The sequence below is a fragment of the Triturus cristatus genome, chromosome 10 (genome assembly GCF_964204655.1).
Source record: "Triturus cristatus chromosome 10, aTriCri1.1, whole genome shotgun sequence".
In the NCBI taxonomy this organism is placed as follows: Eukaryota; Metazoa; Chordata; class Amphibia; order Caudata; family Salamandridae; genus Triturus; species Triturus cristatus.
Window position 1 is genome coordinate 64943044 of NC_140593.1, and position 25317 is coordinate 64968360.

The following is a 25317-nucleotide window of genomic DNA, read 5'->3' on the forward strand; positions in this document are numbered from 1 at the left end:
AGCACTATTCCCTTGTGGTTACCATTTTGAATGATGGTTTGCGATCTGCTGAACCTGCCATGGATCGCGGTCATGTGCAATGGCGTCTTTCCATCTTTGCTCTGAAATAAAAAATAAAAATGAGAATTCGATTAATCGCATATGGCCCTAAAATAAGTGTCAGACTCCACCGCTTCCTAGTTCAGGAGAGAATTTATGGGTTTAAAACAGGTTTCGCTGAGAGAAATATCTTTTCAGCACTGAGAAGTTAAAGTTATATTTCGACGCTTTTAATGCCCCAAATGCAAATGTTTTTCTGAAACTGAAACAAATGCTCCCAAATGTAACAACTTCAATTTGTAAAAATATATTTTTGAAGAGTGTCTAAAAAAGAAGATTAAGGGGCCTCTTAAGTTAGTGTTTTGTTTCACTAGTAAATTTTATTTAAACTTCGCTCAATTCTTGTTGAGAACGCTTTTCGGTTGACTTGGCGACTGAGGTGTAGCAAGCACCACCACCCTCATGGATATTTAAATAACACTTTAGTAGCAATCTATCCTGTAAACTCCGATGGGATGACATTGGCTTTTCCAAAGGGATGGAAACAAAAGACCAACACAGTCTTTACATGAGGAAGGTCAGGAAAGAGCTGTGATGGTGACAGACTCCGGGCTTACAGAGCATGCAAGCCGCTCAGTCACTTTCTCGAGTTCCAAGTGTGACGAAGCTCCCCAAGAATGATCAGTAGCTATCCCAGACCTTAGACCGGTTACACTCTGCCCATTCCAAGATGACTGACTCCATGTATTCTGCGAATAATGCAGGGAAATGTCAGTGGCCAGCCAGCGAACATCAGTGCTGTGAACAGACCATAGCAAACACAAGGAGATGGCCGGAGCGGTGAAACTTTTTCAGACACTCACCCCTAGTCACAGATCTGGGTTGAATCCATCATTATTCTTTAGCTCACTTTGGCACCTCAGTTCAGACCCAGCTATATGCAAATCAGCCTTGAACCTGTGCCTCATGGGAATATTCCAGCCCGAACTGCCAAGCCAGGTCTTCCCTTTTCCGGAAACAAACATCCGGGGACAAGTTTCTGCATAACCCTTCATCACCCTGGCTAGCTTGAATCTAGTGGCAAAGTGGGCAAGGCACCCACGTCTGGTCATACCCTGCCAACTTAGTGCGAACGCGGCAAACACAAGGAGATGTTGGACCGAAAGCTGAAACTTTTCAAACGCTCACCCCCAGTCACAGATCTGGGTTGAATCCATCATCATTATTAAGCTCACTTCACCACCCCAGCTATATGCAAATCAGTTTTGACCCTGTGCCTCATGGGAACAGTCCAGCCCGAACTGCCAAGCCAGGTATTCCCTGAACCGGAAACAAGCATTCTGGGACTGGTCCTAGGATGCTTGTTACCAGTCCAGGGAGGACCTGGCCTGGCAGTTCGTGCTGGACTGTTCCCATAGGGCACAGGGTCAAGACTGATTTGAATATGGCTTGGTTCAAACTCGAATGGCATGGTGAGCAAACAAACGATGGATTTAGGCCCAGATCTCTGTACTGGGGTGAATGTATGACATTGTTCTGCATTCTGTCCATCAATTGTTCTCTGTGAGCAGACCATGACCTGCTATTGCCAGAGCTGGACTGAGTTCAGTCCCTAGTGATACTCCGCCATGTTATCTTCAGCAATGAACAAATTAATACATGCAGGCGGATAAAAGGGCCTTGACTGGGTGGTATTTAAGAGGCAAAAGATAATCTTAGATACTAGAAGCATTAGCTGCATGCAATGAACAGCTCTTCATGGCATCACTAGCAGATCAAAATAATGGGTGTAGCACATCTGCAAGACCTGTACGTTCACTGAGAGCGAGTGAAAGTCAGAAGGAACAGTACAGATGCAGAGAAACACTTTCCTTGAACTCACGGTCAAGAAAAGCATGGAGCCAGTGCCAACTATATATGAAGCCTAAAGGCCGAACTCCTCAAATGCCTATTGATGTGATGTAGACCCCTAAAGGAAATCAAACTAAAACCCAGAACCCTTTGCGACAAGTACAATTCATAAACAGCAGACTTGTTAGTCAAATACTATACTGGAGTAATCACCAATAACAGAGTGACTCCTGGCCAACACTCCTCGTGCAGTGCTCTATTCCTGCCTGCTGCCAATCAATCCATTCCGATTTGTAGAGCACAGCTGCATCACCCGTGGGGGTCTCGAAGCACTGGGAGAACATGCTGCCTCTTCTCCAGTTGAACAGCCAGGTCTTGAGGTCCTTCCTGAACTGCTGGAGCGATGGTGAGGCTCTGAGGTGTGGGGAGGTTGTTCCAGGTCTTAGCTGGCAGGTGGGAGAAAGAGCAGCCTCCACTGTTCATCCGGTGGATGCGTCGGGTGGCTGCTAGGGAGAAGGATTCGGAACCAGGGCCGGACTGGGAACCCGGGGGTTAGGGGCGCCGCCGAGCTCTTTGCCAGGGCCGGTTTTTGGCCGATTTTGTTACAGTGCCAATTATGCAGCTATACTGCAAAAACGGCTCTAACAAAAACGGCCCCAAGGGGCCCAAAAACGGCCCCCACCCGTGCGGCCCACCGGGGGATTGCCTGGTGCCCGCTACGGCCAGTCCAGCCCTGTTCGGAACAGATTTCTTGGTAGGTTGGTGGAAATTCATTAGATTGTTCAGGTATGCTTATAGTTCAGGTATGCTGATCGTTCGTTGAGTAGTGCCTTGTAAGTGAGGGTGAGCAGCTTGAACGGTCATCTCTTCGCATCTGGTATCCAGTGTAGTTTCCCAAGGTGAGGGATAACATGATAGGAGTCCGTCTGGGGAGGACGAGGATTAATCTGGCTGTTGTGTCCTAGATAGTATGGAGTTTCGTCATGAGTTGGGCGGTTATTCCAACGTAAAGGGAGTTGCTGTAGTTTAGTCTGCTGGTGACGAGGGCTTGAATGACTGTTCGTCTGGTGTTGGGTTGGAGCCATGGGAAGACCTTCCTGAGAATTTAGAGGGTGAGGAAGCAATTGGAGGAGATGGCGCTGACCTGCTTCTTCATGGATAGCTGGCTTTTGAGGATGATGCTGAGGTTGCGTGCGTGTTCAATGGGTTTGGGGGTTTGGCCCAGCTCAGATGGCCTCCATTCGGTGTTGCAGAAATTGTCCTTGCCTATCCTGAAGAGGAGTACTACTTCTGTCTTGTCGATGTTGAGTTTGAGACAGTTGCTGTTAATCCAGGCAGCCACGTCTTTTATGCATTTCTTTATTTGATTTTATATATTATCGTTAATTAGGACAAAAAAAAAAAAATAGAGCAATGCATCATCATGATTGATACAGTCATTGGCTAACATCACATACCTCGCGCTATCCATGTACATTCCAAGGTGTAAATAGAAATATGTTCAGATCAGCTCTCTTATAATACAAGTCGCACAAGGGACCCCCAATGGGTATCACATCGTAAACTCTAGTCACTCAAGTCCGGTTCGGAGTGCTCGGGTGGTGGGGCACATATGTTTCCCCGAAAGGTGTTCCAGTTTCCCCATACACTTGTCCATTTTCGGGGGCATCCCCTATTAATAAAAACTGCCTTTTCCGCCACCATGGCGCTATCAAGGTCTCGGCACCATTGCTGATGGGTGGGGACCGTCGGTGCTCCCCAGTGTTGTGCGATTTTTCGCTTGGCTAACGCGATGGTCAGTGTCACCCATTCCTGCGCTGTGTGGCCGAGATCCGTTGGCTCCCACACATTAAGTATACATCCCCGTGGCTCAGGAGGGACATCAACCCCGCAGACCTGGGTCACCGTGGCCAACATCGCCCTCCAATATTGTTGAATGCTGGGACAGTCCCAGATGGGGTGGTAGAATGTACCTATAGACCCACAATCCCTAAGGCAAAGTGGCGTGTCTGCCTTCCCTATTTTGTGAAGTGTCGATCTTGTGAAGTATGTTCTGTGCAGTATTTTTAGCTGCACAAGCTTCAGTCTGGAGGGGGTCGCAACCTCTCGTGGGGACGCAAGCGCCTCCTGCCAATCTTGCTCGTCCATCTCACCTATCTCCGCCTGCCATCTCTCCCTAAGGGTTTGTGTAGGGTCTTTCTGGTTATTAACCAGTTTCCAATATGTTAATGAGATCGCTTTTTTGGTTAGAGAATCAGTTAGCAAATGGTCCTCCACTTTTATGCATCTTTGGAACTTGTCCTTGATTGTCGTTTGTCAGTGAGAGGATGAGTTGGTGTCATCAGCCTAGGAGATGATGTTGAGTCCGTGGCTCCTGACAAGGATTGTTAGGGGTGTAATGTATAAGTTGAAGAGGGTTGGCTGAGTGATGAGCCTTGAGGTACACTGCTGGTGATTTTCTTCAGGAGAGAGTAGGGCAGGAGGATGACCTTCTGCGTTCTTACTGTGAGGTAGGATGCGATCCACTCGAGGGCTGCTCCTTGGATTCCGATGTGGCGAGTGTTTTAACAGTGTATGGTGGGATACGGTGTTGTAAGCTGATGAAAGGTCGAGGACGATTAGTGCTGCTGTTTCTCTGTGGTCTAACAGCATTCTGATGCAGTACGTGGCTGTTACTAGGGTTGCCTCTGTGCTGTGGTTAGCTCTGAAGTATGATTGGGAGGGGTCCAGAAGGTTATGTCCTCTAAATGTCCAGTGAGCTGGATGTTGATGCGTTTTTCGACCTATACTGGGAAAGGGAGCAGGGAGATAGGTCGATAGTTCTTAGATTCCCTGGCCCTCGGACGGCTTATTCAGCAGCAGCTTCATGTCAGCATGTTTCCATTTCTGGGGGAAGTAGGCTGTGGTGATGAGGACTTGGGCAAGTTCTTTGCTGATGGGTTGACTGCCGAAGGTGAAAGTGTGGTGTGGGCAGAGGTCTACTGGGGCTCGGGAGTGGATGGATCTAATGATCGACACAGTTTCCTTCTCAGAGAGGATGTTCCATGAGGTGAGCAGGTGTGGGTGTACGTTGGTCGGCGTGATGTGGCTGATGCTCTCCTTGGTGGGGGATAGGGGTTTGAAGTCTTTCTTGGTAGATGGTGTTGATTTTGTTGTGAAAAGTCTGCAAGGGTGTTGCAGAGAGCTTGCGAGGGTGTGATTATGTTTTTGGTTGCGGAGGGGTCGGTGAACTTCTAGACTGTGTTGAAAGGTTCCTTGCTGTTGTCGGAGTTGTCCTTGATGTGGGTGGCTAGGGCAGTCTTCTTGGTGTTCCTCAGGAGGTGGTGGTATCGGTTGAGGATGGGGGTGCTGGGTGGCTGCAAGATGACAAAGTGGACGCAGTGGTGGTAGGGCAGGCCAGATGAACTCCTCGTGGGGTGTACTTTACTGTTGCTGGCTGAGAAGATAGGGTCGAGCGTGAGCCCTGCGTTGTACGTAGGGTCAGCGACCAGCTGTTTGAGTCAGAGGTTGTCCTTACTTTCTAGGAGGTTAGGCATGTTAGCTTTTTCGGTGTTCTCAAGGTAGAAGTTGAGGTCTCTAGGAAGATGTACAGATTAGAATCGATGACAAAAGGGGCAATTAAGTCGGGGATGGCGTTGCAGAAGGCAGTGCGGGGTCTTGGTGGTCTGTAAGCGAGGGTGCCTCGGACGTTGGTTTTGCTGTTGGTTCAGAGTTGGAAATTGAAGTGCTCTATGAAGGGGATCGAGTCATCTATGGTGGTAGAGCATTTGAGGTTCTCTTTGTAGATCATGGAGATGCCAACGCCGTTTCTGTTGGATCAGTCCCAGTGTGTGATCTTGTTTTTGTCATGACTCGCTGTAGTAATGTCTGGTGCAGACTCAGGGTCAGCCAGGTCTCTGTGATGAAGGCGTCCGGGTCGTGAAGGTGTCCCAGATTTCCAGGAGTTTTCTGAGTGAGTGCGCGTCGATTAGCAGGCAGATATCGTTCCGGAGGTGTTGTATTTGTCCTTGTTGGTCAGTGTGTGTGTGAGACGTGGACCAGCTGATGGGCGTGGCCTGGGTGGTATCCTCGGTGAAGCAGTCCTGGTAGGGGCATGGGCACTTTTGTCCTGGTGTCTGGGGGAACCGAAATTCGTCTGAGGGAAAGATGTGGCAGGTCGTGGGGGTTGGTGCACGCGCCACGAGCCCTCTGTGTGTGTGTCCACTATGTGGTCGCGCTGCGGTCCCCATGCCATAGGGATTAGGGGCAAGGGCAGTGGGCTTCCACGGGGGGGGGGGGGGGAGGGGCCTGGCACGACGGAGAGAGGAGCATATGGAGGAAGTGGGGGGAGGGAGTACAGACTCTAGGAGTGAGATGGAGGGGGCCACGGAGTTTCTGCGGGGCAAGCAGGATAGGAGGCCCAGAGGGAGGGCAGGGGAGATGGAGAGGGCAGGCGTTACGGGCCAAGGCTGCCCAGGCCGGGGGAGCGATACAGGGCAGCTAGCTGCTGAGCAAAAGCCAGTGGGGTAGAAGCAGAGTGAGGGTGCAGGAGAGGCAACTTATCTGGAAGCTATGGGGAAAGAGGGGTGGCCCAGCCTGTTTGGGGCGTGGACAGGCCCGCCTTTGGCCCTGGTGCAGCCCACACGTGTCCCGCGTTGTGGTAGTTGGCGTCAGATGAATAAGTTAGTTACCTTAAGTAACGATGTATCTGGTGGAGGCATATGTTAGTTTTAGATTCTTCACCGCCCCACCCATCCTCCCCACTCGCTGAACTGATATCTAGGGACAGGGACTCCCTTACAAGGCACTAGTTTTGCAGCACCAGTGGACAGTGTTGCTCATGGCTCTGCACTTCCGGCGTGGAAAGTCGTGTCAGAACAGACATTTGTGGGTAGGGGCGGTGTCTAAGTATGCAAGCAATGCCATCCCTGTGACCACGACGACCGACGCAAAGTCGACCGACGCTACCTACTGACGCGCAGGGGTGTTGCTAAAAAAATCTTCAGATCTAGACTGACACCTGGGGGAAATTCTAAGGTAAGGAATCTGCAACTATCAGATGTAGGGCTTTAGCCCATTCCCTTTGAAATAAAATGGTGCATGTGAACATCAGCAGAGTGTATGGTATTATCTGTGCCCTTTTCTATGTTTGACACAATGAGGCATTAGGCACACACACCAGCACTGCTCAAATGGTGTTGGCGAAGACCAGTGGAATGTGTGGTACCATCTGCAAAAGGCAGGTAACACACCCTGGTAAGAGGCCCCCAAGCCCACTGAACTCTCTCACCAGCATCTTCCAGTTTTTAGAACTAGTCCCAGATTAACAGTTCTTAACAATATATTAGAACCCCATAGTCTCAAAGTAGCACTAAAGAGGTCTGTCAAAATCTACATGAATTGCTAAGAGATTGCTCAATTCTTGAATCCTTGGTTAAGATTTTAGAAATACTAACACATGCAAAACATGAACAAAATGATGCATCACAGGTTTACTGTTTAAATGAAATGTCACAGCATAAATCGTGCATTTGTTTCTCTTTTCAGAAAAACGATGTTTTAACTTTTAAGTCATCCCAATTTTAAATCGATTAGGATTATTTATTTGAAAGAAAAAGGTTAATGTCCTTCTGGAACGATATTGTTATTGTATCTACATTATATACACACACCTATACACATCTTTAGACATATAGATAATATATTCTTTTCTTTAGAAAAAGAAGATACAGAACTGTGTTTGTTTTTTCCGACAAACTTTGGTTTGTCATGAATAGGCGGCTCCATTTTGTGAGACCTCAAACAAAAACAAGAGATAAGATGAATGCCATTGAAGTTCATGTAAGGTGCACCACTGCATTTCAGATCTGGATACTTTCATTTCCACCAACATTTGCAACATTGCATTTAATCGTAGAGTTGCAGCACACAACATTCCTCACTCACTCCAGAACCACCTGGCCAACTGTCAGGTAGGTTTCCTGCATCAAGGCTGACCACATCGCAGGGCTGCTAAAGTGAAGGATCCGGGTCACCTGGTTCTCAGTGCCAAGTCTGCAGGACAAGAAGTCCAGTCATAGGATCTCCAAAGAAAAGAAACTGGTTGACACGAGCACCAGTTTTTCAGTCCTAGTAATTTGGTTTCCAATGCGAAGAAACACAATTACTGTGTTCCCTACCTCCACTGTGAGCACCTGTTTTAGTCCCAGGACTCCTGCCCACTTGGCTTCCAATGCAAAGAACCCTGATTCTAGTGTCCCCTCCCTCCACCCCAAAAGCCACTTGCCTAGCCCCAGAAGTCAAGTCACTGGGTTTACAATAAAAAAGAATCCAGATTTCTGTTTCAGTCCCCTCTCCCCCTCGAGCACCAGTTTAACAGTCCAAGGACTCGAGTCACCAGGTTCACACTAACAGGAAACCGGTGCCATGCCATTCTCCACATACTGGGGGCTGAGTGTTACTGTACAATAATTGGAATATCTGTCACCACCAGTAAGCTTGATGTATACAGTGCAGCTCACCGATTGTGATGAGGGTTGACTCTCAGAAAGGATGAGCAGTCAAGGCTTTACGTTGAAGGGTGCTGTTACTTTAGGGACTCCTACAGCGGCAACAGTTGAGTAACACTGGATTCAATGTGGGTTCTTTTTTAAACACGAAACACTCTTAGCTCTGCAGCCACTTCCCTAACTGAGAGCTTTCATGGTACCTCCAACTCCTGCTTGTTAGGCGAGTGTCATGCCAGATTGCTGTGAGCACAGTGAGGTTAACAGATCTGAGCTCCAATAAGAAGAGCTTGCCTGTCCCCGAGTGCAATCGCTAACCTTAGTAACACAATGTGAACGTTTGCAAGTGTTTATCAGGGTTCGTCATTTAGCCATCTTTTTGCAGCAGAAACCTGGATAAAAGCTATTGTGCTCCCTGAAATACACTAAGCAGTTCTCCTAGCTCATGTGATACAACATCTCAAACATTGATGAACTGGTGGGCATCTTTTTTGACCAATGTACCCTAAGGCCTTTGGAGTATGAGGGAATCCTGAGGGCTGAACGTCTACCGCTTCATGTTCACAGAATCACATTTACCCGCTTTCGGGGTCATTGATGGACCGCTCATCAATAATGGAGTCTGAGTTTGGGACAGACTTTGCCTGTCTTGTCATCCCTTTTATCCCCCTAAGTGTATTGCACAAGTGGATTTCTATACTTGAGTAGAGACCCCACCAAAGGTCTTACTCAAAAGATACCCTCATCTATACATTCAGCTGGTCACTCATTAGATCTTTATGTCCAATGATTTTATATCCTATTTTCAAATTCCCGGGTTACATAATAATGGCATTTTGTTTTCATTGAATTACACTAACTTTGGAATGCACATTTCTAGCAGGACTGTTGCAACTTTTTTTTCTTCAAAGAAGTCTTGAGTGAGGAGATCTCAAAGACTCTAGGGCCAATGACTAACCTCTTTTCAGCTCAAAACACTTTCTGGTATCCCACTTCAGGTCCATTTGAGCAAGTCACTTTCGTTTATAGCTTGCTTGTGCGCTTATCCATGAGAAGGAATAAGTTGTGTATTGTGCTCAGCGTCTGCCGCTTGATGTACCAGCTGACTGTCGAAATCCAAATGAGTTTGCAAGATGCTGAAGTGCACCTGGTGCCAAAATTGTTCTATAGTGTTAAAAGTCACGTTCAGAAGCCTAGAAAGATCAGTAGTTAAGACTTGCTCAGGCACAGTTCTACTCGTTAGGCCTAACAATTGATGGCTTGCATGCCCACTCAAGACACCTTCAAAATAGTCCTTAGGTTGCCTATCCCCAGAGTGCCCAAAATATGCTTTTCGTTTGTGAATCCTTGGACACTTTCTTCAAGGAGAAATTCCATTCTATCTACGAAGCTTTGTATCATTGTTCCTTCAAGCCCGCCGGGTCAGACTGCTGATGTTCAGAGCACTTCTTTGGGCTTGTAGAACTTGCTAACATGATATAGTCCTCCATATTGTGCAATTAATTCAGACAATCATCTGTTCTCTGGACAACCCTTGCCCTTCTGGGATTCTCCAACTGGTGGACAGCTATCTGGAACGTGAGGAGTTCTCCATTTACTTTAGCTTTAGTTCTCTACGACTGATAAAGTCAGTGTGACCCCCATCGTCCCTTTCAAATCCACCCTCGTAAGTACAGACCTATTTCTTTTCTTCCATTTACTGACAAAATAGGAGAGAGGGTAATCTTTACTCAGGTGTCTGCTTTTCTCTCAGATAATGTTGTACTGGGCCCGGATGAAGCCAGATTTAAACCATTTCACTGCACAGAGGGTGCCCTGGCATCTGTTCAGAATGAGCTCAATGTGATCTAGGATCAGAGTGGGATGGCAGTGCTGGCTGACTCTCCTCTACCTCTCTGCGGCCCTTGAGACTGTGTCCTATTCACTTCTATAGACAGGCCGGCTGAGATCAGAAGAAAGACACTGAGCTGGGTTTTCCACTTCCCATCAGACCTGAGCCAGGTGGTCATTATGCTTCCTTTTTGATCCACTCCTAAAATGCTGTCCTGTTCTCAGAGCAATTCTTTAAGACCCACATTGTTAAGAGCCTTATGTTGTTCCACTGGCCAAGTGAATAAAATCTTTCAAGTCCAACTGGAATGTGTTGCGGTGACAATACCCAAGTCCTATTCAAACAAAATAGGAACAAGCAGTTGCCACACAGCTATTTCGGAACCGATTTTTGGCCCTTGCTTACTGAATGAGTTCTACAGGTCTGAAACTAAAATAGACAAAGCTGAGGTGGTGGTAGGTGGGGGTATCCACTTGGTCGCCAGATGCCCTAGACTCTTGCCCTATCCCTGCGATAAATCTGGGAGTTTATTCCTATGACACACAGTCATCTTAACATGTAGGTAATTGCTCTCCCTGCTTTCTTCGACTAAACATCCTGAAGAAAAAACTCCTGGTTTCTTGCTTAAGCACACCCATGGCCTTCTTCAGAATGCTATCTGTTCTTATCTTGGTTACTCCAAAGCACTCAATCAGTGCTCCCCTCCCTTCCAACATGAATTCTCTTCAGGTGGACAGCCAGCCTCCAATTCGGACCTCCTTGCAGGGCCCTCCATCTCCCTTCCTTAACTGGTTCAAGTCATTATGCCCCCTATACTCTGCCGTAGCCAGTCTTTTAGCATTACCCAAAAACAGGACGGCACGGCGGTTACAACTTCACAGGAACTAAACTTCTCTCTACCTGTGGCTCCTCGTTTTATACTCAAGGGTTCCACTTGTTAATCTTAAAGCTTTAATTACTCTGGGATTGAGCTTTTGGGATACCCTCGGGGTCATAAACTAAAGCTCCCTATATTTTATTGTTATTTGTATACACAACGGATGCATTTATTTTTCTTCCGATGTTTTTCGTTTCAGTCTCTAGAGGCCAGTGCTGAGCCAGCTAAAAGCTTTGTTTCACTTATTTTGTTGTCCCCCGTTTTATGCTTTCCCTGTATTTTTAGGTCTCATCTACACAATGCATGCGGTCAGAGCAGGCAAAGTCATATCACTTTATTGTGTTAGAAGGGGCAGGACAATAAACAACAGGGTGGGCATAGGCTGTGTCGACTCAACATCCTGTGATTCTGGGCTTTCTGCAACTTTTAGTCATTCTGAACAGTAGAGGTGCTGCTAGACAACATGGCTAAAAGACATTCAGAAGGCCATAGCTCAAGCATTGCCGAGATCTATTGGCTGTGCTAATGCTTGTTTTATTCAAGGGTTCCCTTTTTAGGTCTCGTTTACCAGACAGCACAAACTATCTGGTTGTGAAATACCTTTTGTAGGCTTACAGCCCTCCTAATTCTTTACCACTAGTTGGCTTTATTTTCATTCATTTGCTTGCCTCCTATACAATGGCTGGTCTTAACTCTTATTGTGTTTGTTTCTACCCTGGAAGGAGGAACATTAGCCGACGCGTATCCTTCAACAGTTCATTTCTTCTCCCTTTAAGGTCAAGAACTCCATGAGAGTGCACGTTTTCCAGCTTTCTACCACGTGTGCTTCTGCCCCTGCATTCAGCATTCTCTCTTCCTCATATGCTGCTCTCTCTCTCTAGTATGCATCCACCCCCCAAACTCCCTAACCCTGCAGACCGTGCTGCCTGTAGTGAGCCATCTGGACTATTCCAGGGTAGCTCACTGTCCCGGAAGTACAGGTCCTACATCCTCTGGCCAGAGGCTATATAACAAAGGAGTGGTAGAGCACTCGGGGTCTTCGTCCATACTGTCATACTGTGTGGTTTATTGCCATCAGTGTGTGATTGTGGTGCGACACAGGCCGCGGGTGTAACCCGGTCACCCCCACACAATGGCGACAAGGATTAACCATGTGTGCTCTTGGCACAGTCTGCACGAAGCAGACAGCGGTGCTCTGTTGACCATCTCTGCGTCCGAGTGCTGCTGATGATGCGGCTTCCCCTTCACTCACGGTGCAGTAGTCTCGTGGTGCCATCTGCGTTGTACCCCTGGCGCAGCGTGGCAAGCAGCTGACCGTCCACGCTGCAGAGGTATCGCTCCTGGTGTACCGGCTACTGGCACTGACAACACCGTGCTGCCGTGAAGTCCTGCCCATTGAAGCTCAACCACGCCTCGGTCACCCACCATCACCACCGGCACCGCGCTCAGTGACCCAGATGAGGAGGGCGAGGGCCTGAAATACACGCTGGCCAAGTAATTTGGACCACTCCATAATAGTGAAGCAGCTGCCCGGCTGGGGCAGTGTGTAGGACTCCCAGGTAAAAAACAAAAGGGAACAAAAGAGCTGTGAATTACTCTGCATACCTGAAAAGGGGTACAGAAGAAAAGAACCGTGAATCACACTCTGCATACCTGAAAAGGGGTACAAAAGAAAAGAACTGTGAATCACACTGCGTACCTGAAAAGGGGTACAAAAGAAAAGAGCAGTGAATCACACTCTGCGTACCTGAAAAGGGGTACAAAAGAAAAGAACCGTGAATCACTCTGCATACCTGAAGTGGGCAATGAATATTGAACAACCCTGGCGTGGCTGAAAGTTACAGGAAGCCCAGATTCACAGGATGTTGAGCCGATGCAGTCTCTTTGCCCCATGTTGAGTTTACTGTGCTGCCCCTCCCAACACAAACAAGCATTTACAATGCAATAGGTCTCGCAATTACATTGTGTTGAGCTATTGGCATTGTAAATGTTATTTTTTTTCCACTTCATGAAGCATTAATCAAATGGTGTAATGCAAAATGGCAATAGCTCACTTTGTTGTAATTGTGAAATCTATTGCATTTGTACTGTAGTACATTCTCTCTCGAAACTCCATATTCTTTTTTAACACATCAGCCAATATACCTATAGCCGGGGTATCAGTTACACTTGGAGGCAGAATTGCAATGTCTTATTAGGTGTAGCCTTGAAAAATTAGGAAATACAGGTGGAATCAGTAATTCTGTACCTAATTCCACAAGCCATTTCTCATTTTACTGGGACAATTTCACTTGAATCAGCGTAAAAATCTGGTCAATTGCACAGGATCTGCGGTGATCCCACCGAGCTTGTTATTTCAATGGGGCAGGTAACTAATGAAGTAAGAGGGCACTGGCAATAAAGAGTCACTGCATCATTTTTGGTAGTACATTTTTCTAAATTTGAAACAAGAGGGGGGCGGAGTTAATGTATTCACCTTTTCACTACTCAAAAAGGTCCACTCCCATGGCAGTGCCAATCTCTGAATAAAGCCCAGTTGGCCGGACTACTTTCTTTGGAATCTCTTTTTTGCACACTGGTAAAAACCTGAACCGCTGTAGTTTACACGGAAAATATAGTTAAAACACACAAGGAAACCTAAACAAAATGATGAAAGAGAAATTGAAATAAAAATGGCATTGACCCAGCAGCAAGACGTGCACAGGTGAGCATGCAAATGCCATTACCCACAGTGTAGAGAACCAATGGTTGAGGTTAACTAACTCATTACCCCATTTAATATGCAATGTACGGAGGTAAAATGTGACCCAAAGCCCATGTATATACATTTTAATTTTCTTTTTTCAAGCGAGGCTGGCAACTGACAAAGCTGTGTCTAAGCCAGTCCTAACAAGGTGCATCAGCACCGTCAACGTATAAACGTCCTAGATCAGCATAGAGAAACCAGATCTCTTGAAGTCACCCTGGCATATGTAGATCTCTGGGGCAAAAGCAGCAACTGGGCGGCACAAAAGTACCGGGGGGAGGGGGCATAAAATCACAACAAATGATGCAGTCTCCAAAGGCTGTCCGCCCAACCTGGAAATCACAGCTGAAAACAGGTCATCAGAGGAGCCCTGACGAAACACGCAGACCAGCACATGCAAGTATGCCACTTTGGAGCACAGGTAACTGATCTCATCAGCTTCAGCCCTTCAATCTTTGAGGTCAGGAGATTTGAGTATCGTGAAGGTAGGTAAGATAAACATTATATAACAAACAAGTTACGACTATAAATATTAAAGGTAGCCGGAGCGAAGCTGAGACATGAGGTAAGGCCACTGGAATAATAACACAAGAGCCAATCAGAAGAGTCTCAAAATCAATGTGAAATACAAGGGCCAGCACGTGCTGCATATCAGCATACAGAGAGGAAACGGAACTCTCAAAGTTCTAGATGAGACAATTCCGATGATCCTAAATGCAGCATCACAGCCTATTAAAGTTAACAGCTTTTCTTTTTGTGGGGCTGTGTACCAACATTTATAATCAAGTAACTATCGTTCTGGTGAAAAACATATGCAAGCTTGTTCTCGAACTAAGAGTGCAGAGGACACAGTGAAGGTCACTAAACATCTATCAAAGGTAGTAATCCAGGCACACGGCAGACAAAGCTCGTTCCGCGCCTTCGCAGCCCTACCAGGGTTCTTGCACACTTTCTCCCAGTTCTAGGATGAACTCCTCATTGTTTGCAGCAGTAGCGTGGACGGCTCAACTACCCCCTTGCGTGCTGCTCCGATTAGTGACCATCACAGTTAACACCTTCTATTCATACAGAAAGAGCAATCCAGCCCTAAAGGTCAGACACGGAGTAAAGCTGGACAATAGACAATGCCACCAGACCGCGAGGGGACGAGACACCGTCCTCTGCAAGGTTCCACGGGAGCCCAATGATTACTGATAATGATTACTGATTACTCGGAAGGTTTAAAAAACCAGACAACATCCAATACAATAGGCGAGGATTTCCTGATCCCAGGACACAGATTTTTACCCCAGCCCCTCCGTTCTCTGAACGCTAGCTTCTAGTGGCCATGCCTCATGGTAGGCTGACTGGAGACATTCATTCCCAATTCACTGAGAAACACCAGGTCAAGGCTCACGGAGAACAGAGGGCTTTGGAAGGACAGCACTACCTTACCCAGAGCAGTTGCTTCACGAGAGCAGTGCCTTACTCTGCACAGTGCCCCAAGGCCGTCAAGAAAGGGGCGGATTGGAGCCAAGTCCGCACCATGTACTCAGCGAGACAAACCAAAAACAAAGCAAGTAGTATGAGCAAGCCCTCAACTGCACAGCAGACAGGCAACGGCAAACTTCCAGGCGGAGGAGGGCAGACCCTGGACTCCGCAGCCCTGCCGCACTTCACAGACCCCCCCCCCCCCGTGCTCCCCACACGCACCATACAAAGCATCCAGAACCCCTTCCAGCTTGCAGCCTTAGTCTGGCGCACACACCGCAAAGAAATATGCCAGGAAACAAATATAAGCTTCAGCAAACCGCTACAACCCTTTTCACCGAACTGAACTATGGAAGAACAGCCAATGAATTAGATGAACAAACAAACCCAAAACTGATCAGAATGACCCTTTATCTTTCTGGCACTAGGGTCTACCTGTATGGAAGAGTCGGTGCAACTCAAACAGTAGGAAAAATAAATACATAAAAGAGCCAGTATTGGGGGAAAGAAGGGCAGCGAAGATCAGAGACCTTTAGAAAAAGTATAGATGATAACGTAACTGATGACTGACTAATGATGGCAACGACTGCTATATACCTGCACCAACTTGTATTGGCTCTCAATCCAACCAGGGGAACGCTACACAACCCAAATAGCTGAGGTGACACCTAACAGATTACACCAATAACCTCCTTTTCCAGACCCATGATGGTTACCCTCATTCACACTTTATTTTCACCCATATCAGGGCAGTGGCAGCTGTTCACACGGTCTGCCAGAGCACAACAAGTGCTGCACATCAACACCCACCGCAGCCCAACGACCACTACTTCCTAAGCAAATGATGGCTGCTGTCTCACTAATGCCAACAACAGCATAAGTCTATGGCTTCCATTTAGCACATCATACTGCACCAATCGCACCGTGGATAACGAGTTTCCTGCACCTGGATTCAAACTATGTTGATATCAGCCCAACAACTGATGCCCCAAACCCCTCAGTTCTGTATGCTGCTAGTGGCCACTTCCTTCTAACGGCTGTTGCATTTAACTGTCATTATCAATCTAACAATTATATCAAACCATCCACCTAATTCCCAACAACTTACATCTCATCTGCACACCCGTCCTACAGACCCCGTGTGTTGTCACGCCTCAAGCTTTATGAATGCTTCCCAAAACAAGTGCCCTAACCACTCCCAGGACCTATGCCTAATCTAGGTACTACAACTATAGTGCAGATTGCCCTACCAACCCCACTACTGCCCCCCTAAAAACCTTGTTGTGTGCTCCTTCCCATCTTTCATGGCATCATGCGCTCCTTTTGCCCTTGCCTCTACTTCATTTTTCATGTTTGTTACCAATTTATTTATACTACTCTCAAGACTGCTGCAATCTGGTTATACCTTCACCCTCCTTTCCCACACCTGTACCTATTAGAACACTCTGCCCCTGGCCCACATCGTTTTAGTAAATCGCTGATGTTGTACCATACTTTCCTCATAGACCCTCTTCCCTATTTTGGCATCCTTTCCACGTGGTTACCGATACTTGTTCCCCCAAATCGTTACTTCTCCCTCACCCATTATTATTAACACCTCCCAGCCTATTACTACCTCCTTCGCCTCACTGTGCACTCCCCAGCTTATGTCATCAGTTTTTCCCTCCTACTGTTGCCACCTGACAATCAGGCCATTGGTTCAGTCCTACCCGGCTCTGCCCCTTATGTCTCCTCGTCCGGATGAAGTGTTGTCTCTACTCACTTTGCCTGATGCCCACGTTTGCTTCTTCCTTGCACCTCCACCCCAGTTAGCTTGCGTCTTCTCTGCCCCTCCTCAACATCTTGTCGTTATACCCTCATTCCCTGTTGCAGCCCCTCCCAACCTTCCTGTCATCGCTTTATGACCATGGCCACTTACCTTCCCCGCAGGCTGAGCTCCGACTTTCTGGTTCCACGGTCTGCTTCTCAGCCCAGAGTCCTGGTGAGTCGCTGCCCCTTTATGGCTGGGCCACCGTGGCCCGGAACAAACGACGGGATTTCGACTCAACATTCGGGCCGCGGGGGGTGTGCTCTGGACTGGGGCGGCGGCGCACTCATGGTAGAACAGGCAGCGCGCATGTACTGAGGGGACGTACGGAGGCGATCATGCATGCGCCGAGATGAGCTTGCCCCTCTGGCTGAATGTTTTGTTCACTACGTAAGTGAAGAGAATAGCGTTAACCTCAGCAGCCGTGTTGAAGTCAGGCACGACGTCATTGCTTTACTTTCCAAAAATGTTGTGATACAAAAAGGTACAGCCCATTCTTAACTCTCCTCTCACCCAAAGACAGAACAGAAACAAACCAGTAACATTTGTCCTGAGCTCAACATACTTGTTGAGTCACATAAGTGCACACTTGTCGTTTATATAATTGTAAATTAACAGTGCTTCTTTGTTAACCGCCCTGTCTTCTTTTGGGATCACCCATCCGGACTGGATCCTTTGCTTCACGGCTTGTTTATATAACACGCCTCCTTTAGATAAGAAATTGCTTCACGACAGCCATGAAGCAAACAATCCAGTCCGATGGGCCATCCCAAAAGGAGAAAGGGCGGTAACAAAGAAGCCTCATTTTCAATCGGAGGCCACCGTTTACCATAAACGATGACACCATCCAATGAAATTGAGGGGCGGGACTTCAAGCCCCCTTCTGAAATCTCCTCTCACAATATGTCTCGCAGAGCGAGCACCGCATGCACGCTGAAACGCTAGGCAAGACCGAAAAAGTGCTATGACGTGCACTCAAGACTCAGTGCATGTATCTTCAAGACCCATGGACCCTGAGGGAGTGGGGAGCCCATGCAGTTTGCTGACAAGGCAATGGAAGACTATGCCAACACAGTCCACACAAGGGCTGCGACCAGAGCAAATTACTCAACAGCATGCACTGGAAGGTGTGTTGCAACCTTTCAGTGAGCTAGTTGGCCCTGCTAGGGCTGCACCTCGATGCAAAACAGGGGTGGGGAGGGCTGGACAACTATTTAATTTCCACCTGAGAACTGATGGAGCAGTCAAACACTGCCTGTTGCTGCACTACACAGGGAAAGAAATCTAGAAGTTAACTGAGCACCTCCCCAACACTGGCGCAGCGAGCCACTAAGAAGCAGTGGTGAGGGCCCTCAACACGCATAGTGACGCGCAAATAAATCCAGATTTCGAATGATTTAAACTTCACCGAGCTCGCCAGAGAGCGGGTGAGATCATACATGCTTTTTATGCATCACTCCATGAATTAGCCAGTACGTGCACGGCGGATGACCTGCTGAAAGAGATAAGACACATCGATGTCTAATCCGGAGACAACTGAACACTAGCTTAGAGGATATCCTCATAATGTCTAGATCTCATGACCTGTGCGCGGCCAGGGCCACTGAAATGAACATTGCAATAACTCAGACACCAGAAAAGGCCGCCAACGTGAAGCTAGAACACGCTGATGCAGTGTACAAACGAGGGAAGACAAACGGACCCAGAGTGCCAGCTCCCCCGCTGACCAGAACAAACTGCAAATACTGTGGCCGTGATGAACACCCACAAGAGGCCTGTCCAGCCCAAGGATGCACCTGTTTAAACTGCAGTAAGATCAACCACCATGCAACGGTGTGTCAAGGTGGTCAAAAGGGAAGAAGTACCCACGAGAGAAGGATCCCAACAAGAGCTGCGTGGCAGCTGTCTCCAACTGACCCAGAGCATCAAGGAGCTACCAGGGCAACCGCAGCAGAGCAGGCACTGGCTAGAACACTCGCAGTTGGAGAACAAAGAGGAAGTCCTACTCATCTCATTTACAGGGGATCTGAAAAGACATTGGAGGCTATAGCCCATATGTCTAGTAGATATTGCTGAATCAGAGGTCAAGGCCCTCATCGGCACAGGGGCGTCAGTAAAAGTGATTGACATACAGAAATATGGATGCCGCAGGCCAAAGCCTACATTATACACGTCCCACACCAAAATATTCACATATGGAGGTCAGTCCCCGCTGCCCCTCGAAGGATGCATGACTGTATGCATAAGATCCAATGATCAAGAGATTCTGGCAACATTTAAAGTGGTTGACAGAGAAGCAGACACCTTACTAGGAAGATACACCGCAGAGGATTTAGGGCTAGTGTCATCCGCCCGAAATGTCAGCCTACCAAGTCGACAAACTCTTAAGCCAACTTCCCAAACTATTGAGTGGCCTGGGATGCCAGGGAGGCCCGCCCGTCAAACTACACATCGATAGGTCAGTCAAGCCTATAGCACTCTGCCATCGCCATGTCTCGTTCCACCTGAAGCCATTGGTTGAGCAAGAACTGGACCAGCTCGAAAGCATAGGCGTAATCGAAAAAGTAGCTGGACCAAACACCCTGTGTCCCCCATGGTTTTAGCTAAAAGCCAAAACAGCATGGCAAAGTGAGTGTGCATTGAAATGCGCCTCCCAAATAAGGCCATAAAAAGGGAGCAGCACATCAAGCACACAATGGAAGATATTAGCGCCGATCTAAACGGAGCCAGGTGGTTCTCAAAATGTTATCTCAACGCAGGTTACCACCAACTGCAACCATCTGAGTAAAGCCAGTACATAAGGTTTTCCAACACACCTTGGTTTACCCAGATACAAAACATTGAATTTCGGCATCTCCTCAGCAGCGGAAGTGTTCCAGGATGCCATAAGAGACACCATCAGAGCTGCAAGGCATCATGAATGTGAGCTATGACATTCTAATTTATTCTGCAACCACAAAGGAACATCACAGGCACCTGTGAGCCACTCTGAAGTGCCTGGGAGAATGCCATATCAACCTTCAGAAAGAAAAAAGCTCCCCTTCCAAACTTCAACAGAGTTCTTTGGATAAGTCTTCACTCAGAGAGGAGTGCAGGCCAACCCCAGGAATTCACAAGCCATCAAAAAGGCTCCAGCACCGACCAATGCCTCAGTAGTGCATAGCTTCCTAGGCATGATCACATATTGTGGATAATTTATACCCAACTCAGTGACCATCGCTGAAGCCTTGAGGAACCTAACAATGGTAGACACCTCTTGGGTGTGGGGCCTGGGCAAGGAAGAAGCCTTCCAGAAGGTAAAGGCAGCCCTCCTAAGCAAAACAACAATGGCGAACTTTGAGCAGAAGAAGAGAACTGAGCTGCTCGTCAATGCAAGTCCAGTAGGACTGGGAGCTATACTCACCCAGGAGGTAGTAACGGGAGATGGGTGCTGCTAGCATTTGCCAGCAAAGCATTCATGCCAACTGAAGCAAGGTATGCCCAAATTGAAAGAGAAACCCTAGCTATCAAATGGGCATGCAGCCATTTTCACCTATACCTCTGTGGGAGACCATTCAGGATAGTCACAGACTACCAGTTACTAGTCCCACTGTTCAGAGGCAGAGAACCTCATCCATCGCATTGAATGCTGGGCCCTCCAGTTACAGCATCACTGCTTTGAAGAGGTTCATCGACAATGGTCCAAAAACTTGGCAGACTTCCTTTCACGTCTCCCACCCCAAGCTGCAGGAGACACAGAAGAGGCAAGGCCGACAGAGGAGTAAATCCATATGGTGTCCAAAGGGGCTTGCACGAGAGCCTTGAGTCTAGGTGAAATCGAGGAAACTACTGCTGGTGATGCAGCGCTAACAAAGGTGAAAGAAGCTCTACAGCTAAGCTTGTGGCATAACTTCCTATGCGATGCCAATAGTTGGCATAGCCTGGATAAAGACTCACCCAAATGTGGAGGGTTCGGGATGAACTCAGTGCCACCCAATAGGGCCTCATATTGCCAGACTGAAAGTTGGTGATCCCTGAAAGTCTACATGACCAAATAGCAACATTAGCCCTTTGGGGGCATCAGGGAACATCAAAGATAACGCCGCGGATGCACAAGAAAGTGTAGTTCCCAAATCTAGAGGCTGTGGTGGATGACTTCAACAACGCCTCCAATGCCACCTTACTAGCTGCCCTGAAGCTCCAGCACCAATTATCACTAAAGAACCCTGCACCACCCCATGGTCCAAGGTGAGCATGGACTTCGGGAGCTTCCCAGATGGTTGAATAACCTTGGTCCTCATGGACAGCTATTTCAAATGCCCAGTAGTCAAAGTGATTGAATCCACCACGTTCCCTAAGGTAACGCCAGTGCTGGAGAAAGTTTTCCTTGTGGCGGCCCTACCAGAAGAAATTAAAACAGAAAATGGGACACGGTTTCAAGGACCAGAGTTGAAAGATCTACTTGAATGCCTGGGAATCAGACATTGTTGTATCATGCCCCAATGGCTGTAAGCAAATGGGGAGGTTGAACGTCTCATGCGGACCCTGAACAAGTCTCCCAGGATTGCCACAGTTGAAGGGATCAACCCAAAGTCAGCCTTCAAAGGCTCTTAAATGAATATAGAGGAAGGCCACGGACTCCCTTGGTCTGTAATACTAAATGGGCCAAGAAGAGACATGATCGCTACCCAGGCATGGCATACACAGACTAATGAAGGAGCAAGCCTGAAGAGGAGAGCGACCCTATGGCAAGTAACGCTCAGCAACAATGTGCTCATCAGGGACCAAAGACAAGGATGGAAGTTCAGAACTCCTTTTGAACCTTGAGTGTGGACAATGCTCAGCGTGGATGGCACCACAACAGCCCGAAAGAGTGGAGAGACTTGTCAGTAGGAACATTTTGTAGTTCCAGAATGTGAAGAAGCCGGCTCAGCTAGAGTCAGAAGAAGAAACCACCGAGGTTGATGCCCCGCCTAAGGATGAGAGTCCTCATGACCAAACCTTCAGCGAAGTACCCCAAAGATAACCAGCGCTGGAGAGAGAAATGGTATCGACGCTTAGTGACCAGAACACAGAAGAGAGGCCAGAACGTCCCATCATCCATGGTATGGTCTCAGGCCAAACCCCCGGCCGAACCAAAGGTTCAAGGACTTTGTGAGCCAGGTCCAAGAATAGTGTTTCTATGCTAAGTTGGAAAGGGATGTAGTGAGCCATCCGGACTCTTCTGTGGTAGCTCACTGCCACAATTGTACAGTTTCTACATCCTCTGGCCACAGCTATATAATAAAGGGTTTGTAGAACGCTTGGGTCTTTGCCCATATGATCATACTGTGTGGTTCATTGCCATCAGTGCACGACTGTGGTGACACATGGGCCGCAAGTCTAACCAGGACACCTCCACACATTGTCCTCTCCCACTTGTGCTTCTCCCCATTCCCGCTACATGTTGCTTGCATTCCTGTCCTGCTTATTTCTTCTCTCCCCACCGGGATTTACTTTTATTCTTATCCCCCCCACCCCTGTCTTCTATTCTTGCTGCTTTTCCTATCTCTGATTTCTTCCTCAGACACTTATGGTCCTTTTTTTCTAATATTTAATGTCTTTTTGGAATGCAAAGGAGCAAATTGGTGCATGACCTCTAAGCTTTCTCCACATTTTTAAACAAGCTTGTGAACGACATTGTGTGAATTCAAGCTATACAAATCATTGCCAAAGACTTTAAATGATACACAAAAGCAGAAATGTTTATTCCTCACTTTAGATCATGATGTTAGGCAAGCGATACAATCACTCAGCCTAGGGATGTTAACACTCAATGCCTACAAAAGTCTTTGGTCTAATTCTACATTTAAGACAGGTTTGGGCGAACTGTGCCATGGATGGGTCTAAGATTCAAGACCTGCATTTTATGCCTGTCCTGCAGTCTCAGCAGTAACATAACAAACATAACGTGCATTTGTAAAGCCCAAGTTCATCCAAAAGGGTATCCTGGTGCTGAATATCAAATGTTTGTTACCAAACTCAATGGAAATCATTGCTCAGTACACCACTGCTATTTACTTCCTTTATATTTTAATTTTAGGTTACCAAGAACCGATGAATAGACGATTTCAATATGGTCTTCCTCAAATGAATATGCAAGTTATGTTTTTTCTTGAAACGGTTTTAAATATTTTATCTATGTGTAGTAATGGACTTAAGTCATGGATGGGTTTATACTGTTTTATATTGCTGATCCTAGCTGTGGTCTTAATAAATAATCTTTCAATTAAAGAGCTTTTGAGCTAGTAAAATGTATTTTTAGGTCTCGCCTACACAGCACACATGCGCTGCATATGAGATAGTTAGCCGTCGTGCAGCTCTTTTTCAAAGCACATACTCGTGCTTGTGGCGGCATACACCTTGCGGGAGTGCGCAGCGGCGCGCCACAAGCACGAGTATGTGCTTTGAAAATTAGCAGACTGCTCTCCCCAGCGCACGCTTCTCTCCCGGCCACTCACTTTTTACTTGCGCTTCTTGTTTAACTTTAAGAAACAATGTTGACAAGGAACTCATTTTATAAACCATTATCAATAGAACAAGCAGAGTTTACTCTCAATTGGTTAAGTCAAAATAACCTAGAATATTTTGAATCACGGCAACAATTGATTACCAAATCTAATAATTCTAATATAATATACAGTTGAAGCCCAGAAAGAAGATCTTTTTTTACTTCAGCCAAAGTAAATAAGATTAATTTCTTATTCATCAGATACAACATTTACATTTATTATTATACTACAGGCACATATAGTGAAAGGGGGTGAAAAAGTGAGTCCCAGTGAAGTGATCTTAGCCTAAAAGGTGAATATCAGAGAGGAGCTTCCAGTAATATGATTAATCTTTCTCGCCCTCTCTTTGTAATGTCGACGACGTTTCGACCCACTCTGGTTATGGGGTCTCTTCAGGATAACGTATCTAGGGACTATAGTTTGTGTATATGGCTTTAAATGTTGTGCCCACAGCTGGGAACAGGAACCTCTAGGAACCTCACCCTACAAACATCGAGCCGCCCGTGTTGCACTCTCTCCTCTGCCTCTTGTTCCATCTCGCTATCTCGTGTCCTTCAAGTCTTTGGTAGAAAGTATTAAAATGCGTGCGTGCTGTCCGAATGTGCTGAAGTGAGTTGGCGATAAATGCACTCTTCTTGCTCACTAAGATAAGTAGAGCAGAGTGAAGGATTTAAGTTTTGTTTTCAAATTCTACTGTCATGTTTACCTTTTTCGGAAGTCTTTAGTTTTTAACATAAGAATGCTGCTGTTACAAAGTATGTTACACTTGGTGGTAGGATTACAGACAAGACATGCTAACAAAACATCTGTCAGTATGATTTGTTCAGCCTGCAAGTTCTCGCTCGAGTTTAACTAGTTCAGATTTTACACACAAAAAATTCTCACCAAAAGTAGTGCTTCCAAAACTGTACATTTTGCGGATTGGTTTTGGTGCATATCACATGTGCTCCTGTTCAGGCACGCACTTCGTTATTCGTGCTTTGTTTTCTTGTACACCAATCTTCAGACCGGGTTGTAAGCCAGTCTGGCTGCACTAAGGTGTGTATCTGTCGTATACAGAAACCGCTTACGTTGATAGTTCGCGTTATTTTTACAGTTCACACCGGTGTGACTGCACTATGTTTTGAGGGCATCCCATTTTCTCATTTTATATGGTCACTCATTTCATATTCATGGCATCAGGATGGGCAGGAATTTGGCACCTACTGCGCCAGAGGTAAAAAAACAAGCATTGGCAAAACCAAGAGGTCTCGCCTTTGGGACCTTATAAGTGTTTAGCCATGCAACAGTTGATGTTGTTGCACCAAGGATATTGTGCTGGATAACTAAACACTTATAAGGTACCAAAGGCGAGACCTATTGGCTATGCCAATGCTTGTTTTTTTAATTTACTGCTCCATCTTGCATAAGTAAATTAAACACAATGGTGCCAGCACCATTTCATGGGCACGCACACGAATACTGTTGCATGTTCGCACCTGTGTCAACAACACGTGTGCGCGTGCCTACAAAATGATGCAGCCTGAGACTCCATCATGGCACCTTTGTTTTCCTTTTGGCCAGAGCCGCACAGCATCGGCAGACAGAACTGGCTATGGCAGTAGCTCCAAAAGGCGAGATCTACTGGCATTGTCCCAAGTCTTCCCTGTCCCATAAACTCATGCTTTTATATTATGGACTG

The 25317-nt window shown here is 46.9% G+C and overlaps 1 protein-coding gene across 4 annotated transcripts in view; it reads right to left on the reverse strand.

The window, feature by feature from the left end:
• The window catches only part of ANKRD28 (ankyrin repeat domain 28), a 783346-nt gene that overhangs the window by 249860 nt on the left and 508169 nt on the right, over positions 1 to 25317 (reverse strand). For all 4 annotated transcript variants that reach the window (XM_085630427.1, XM_085630426.1, XM_085630428.1 and 1 more), the window contains exon 9: positions 23 to 101. In XM_085630427.1, coding sequence (XP_085486553.1) covers positions 23 to 101 — 79 coding nt within the window. The remainder of the gene's footprint in view (positions 1 to 22; positions 102 to 25317) is intronic.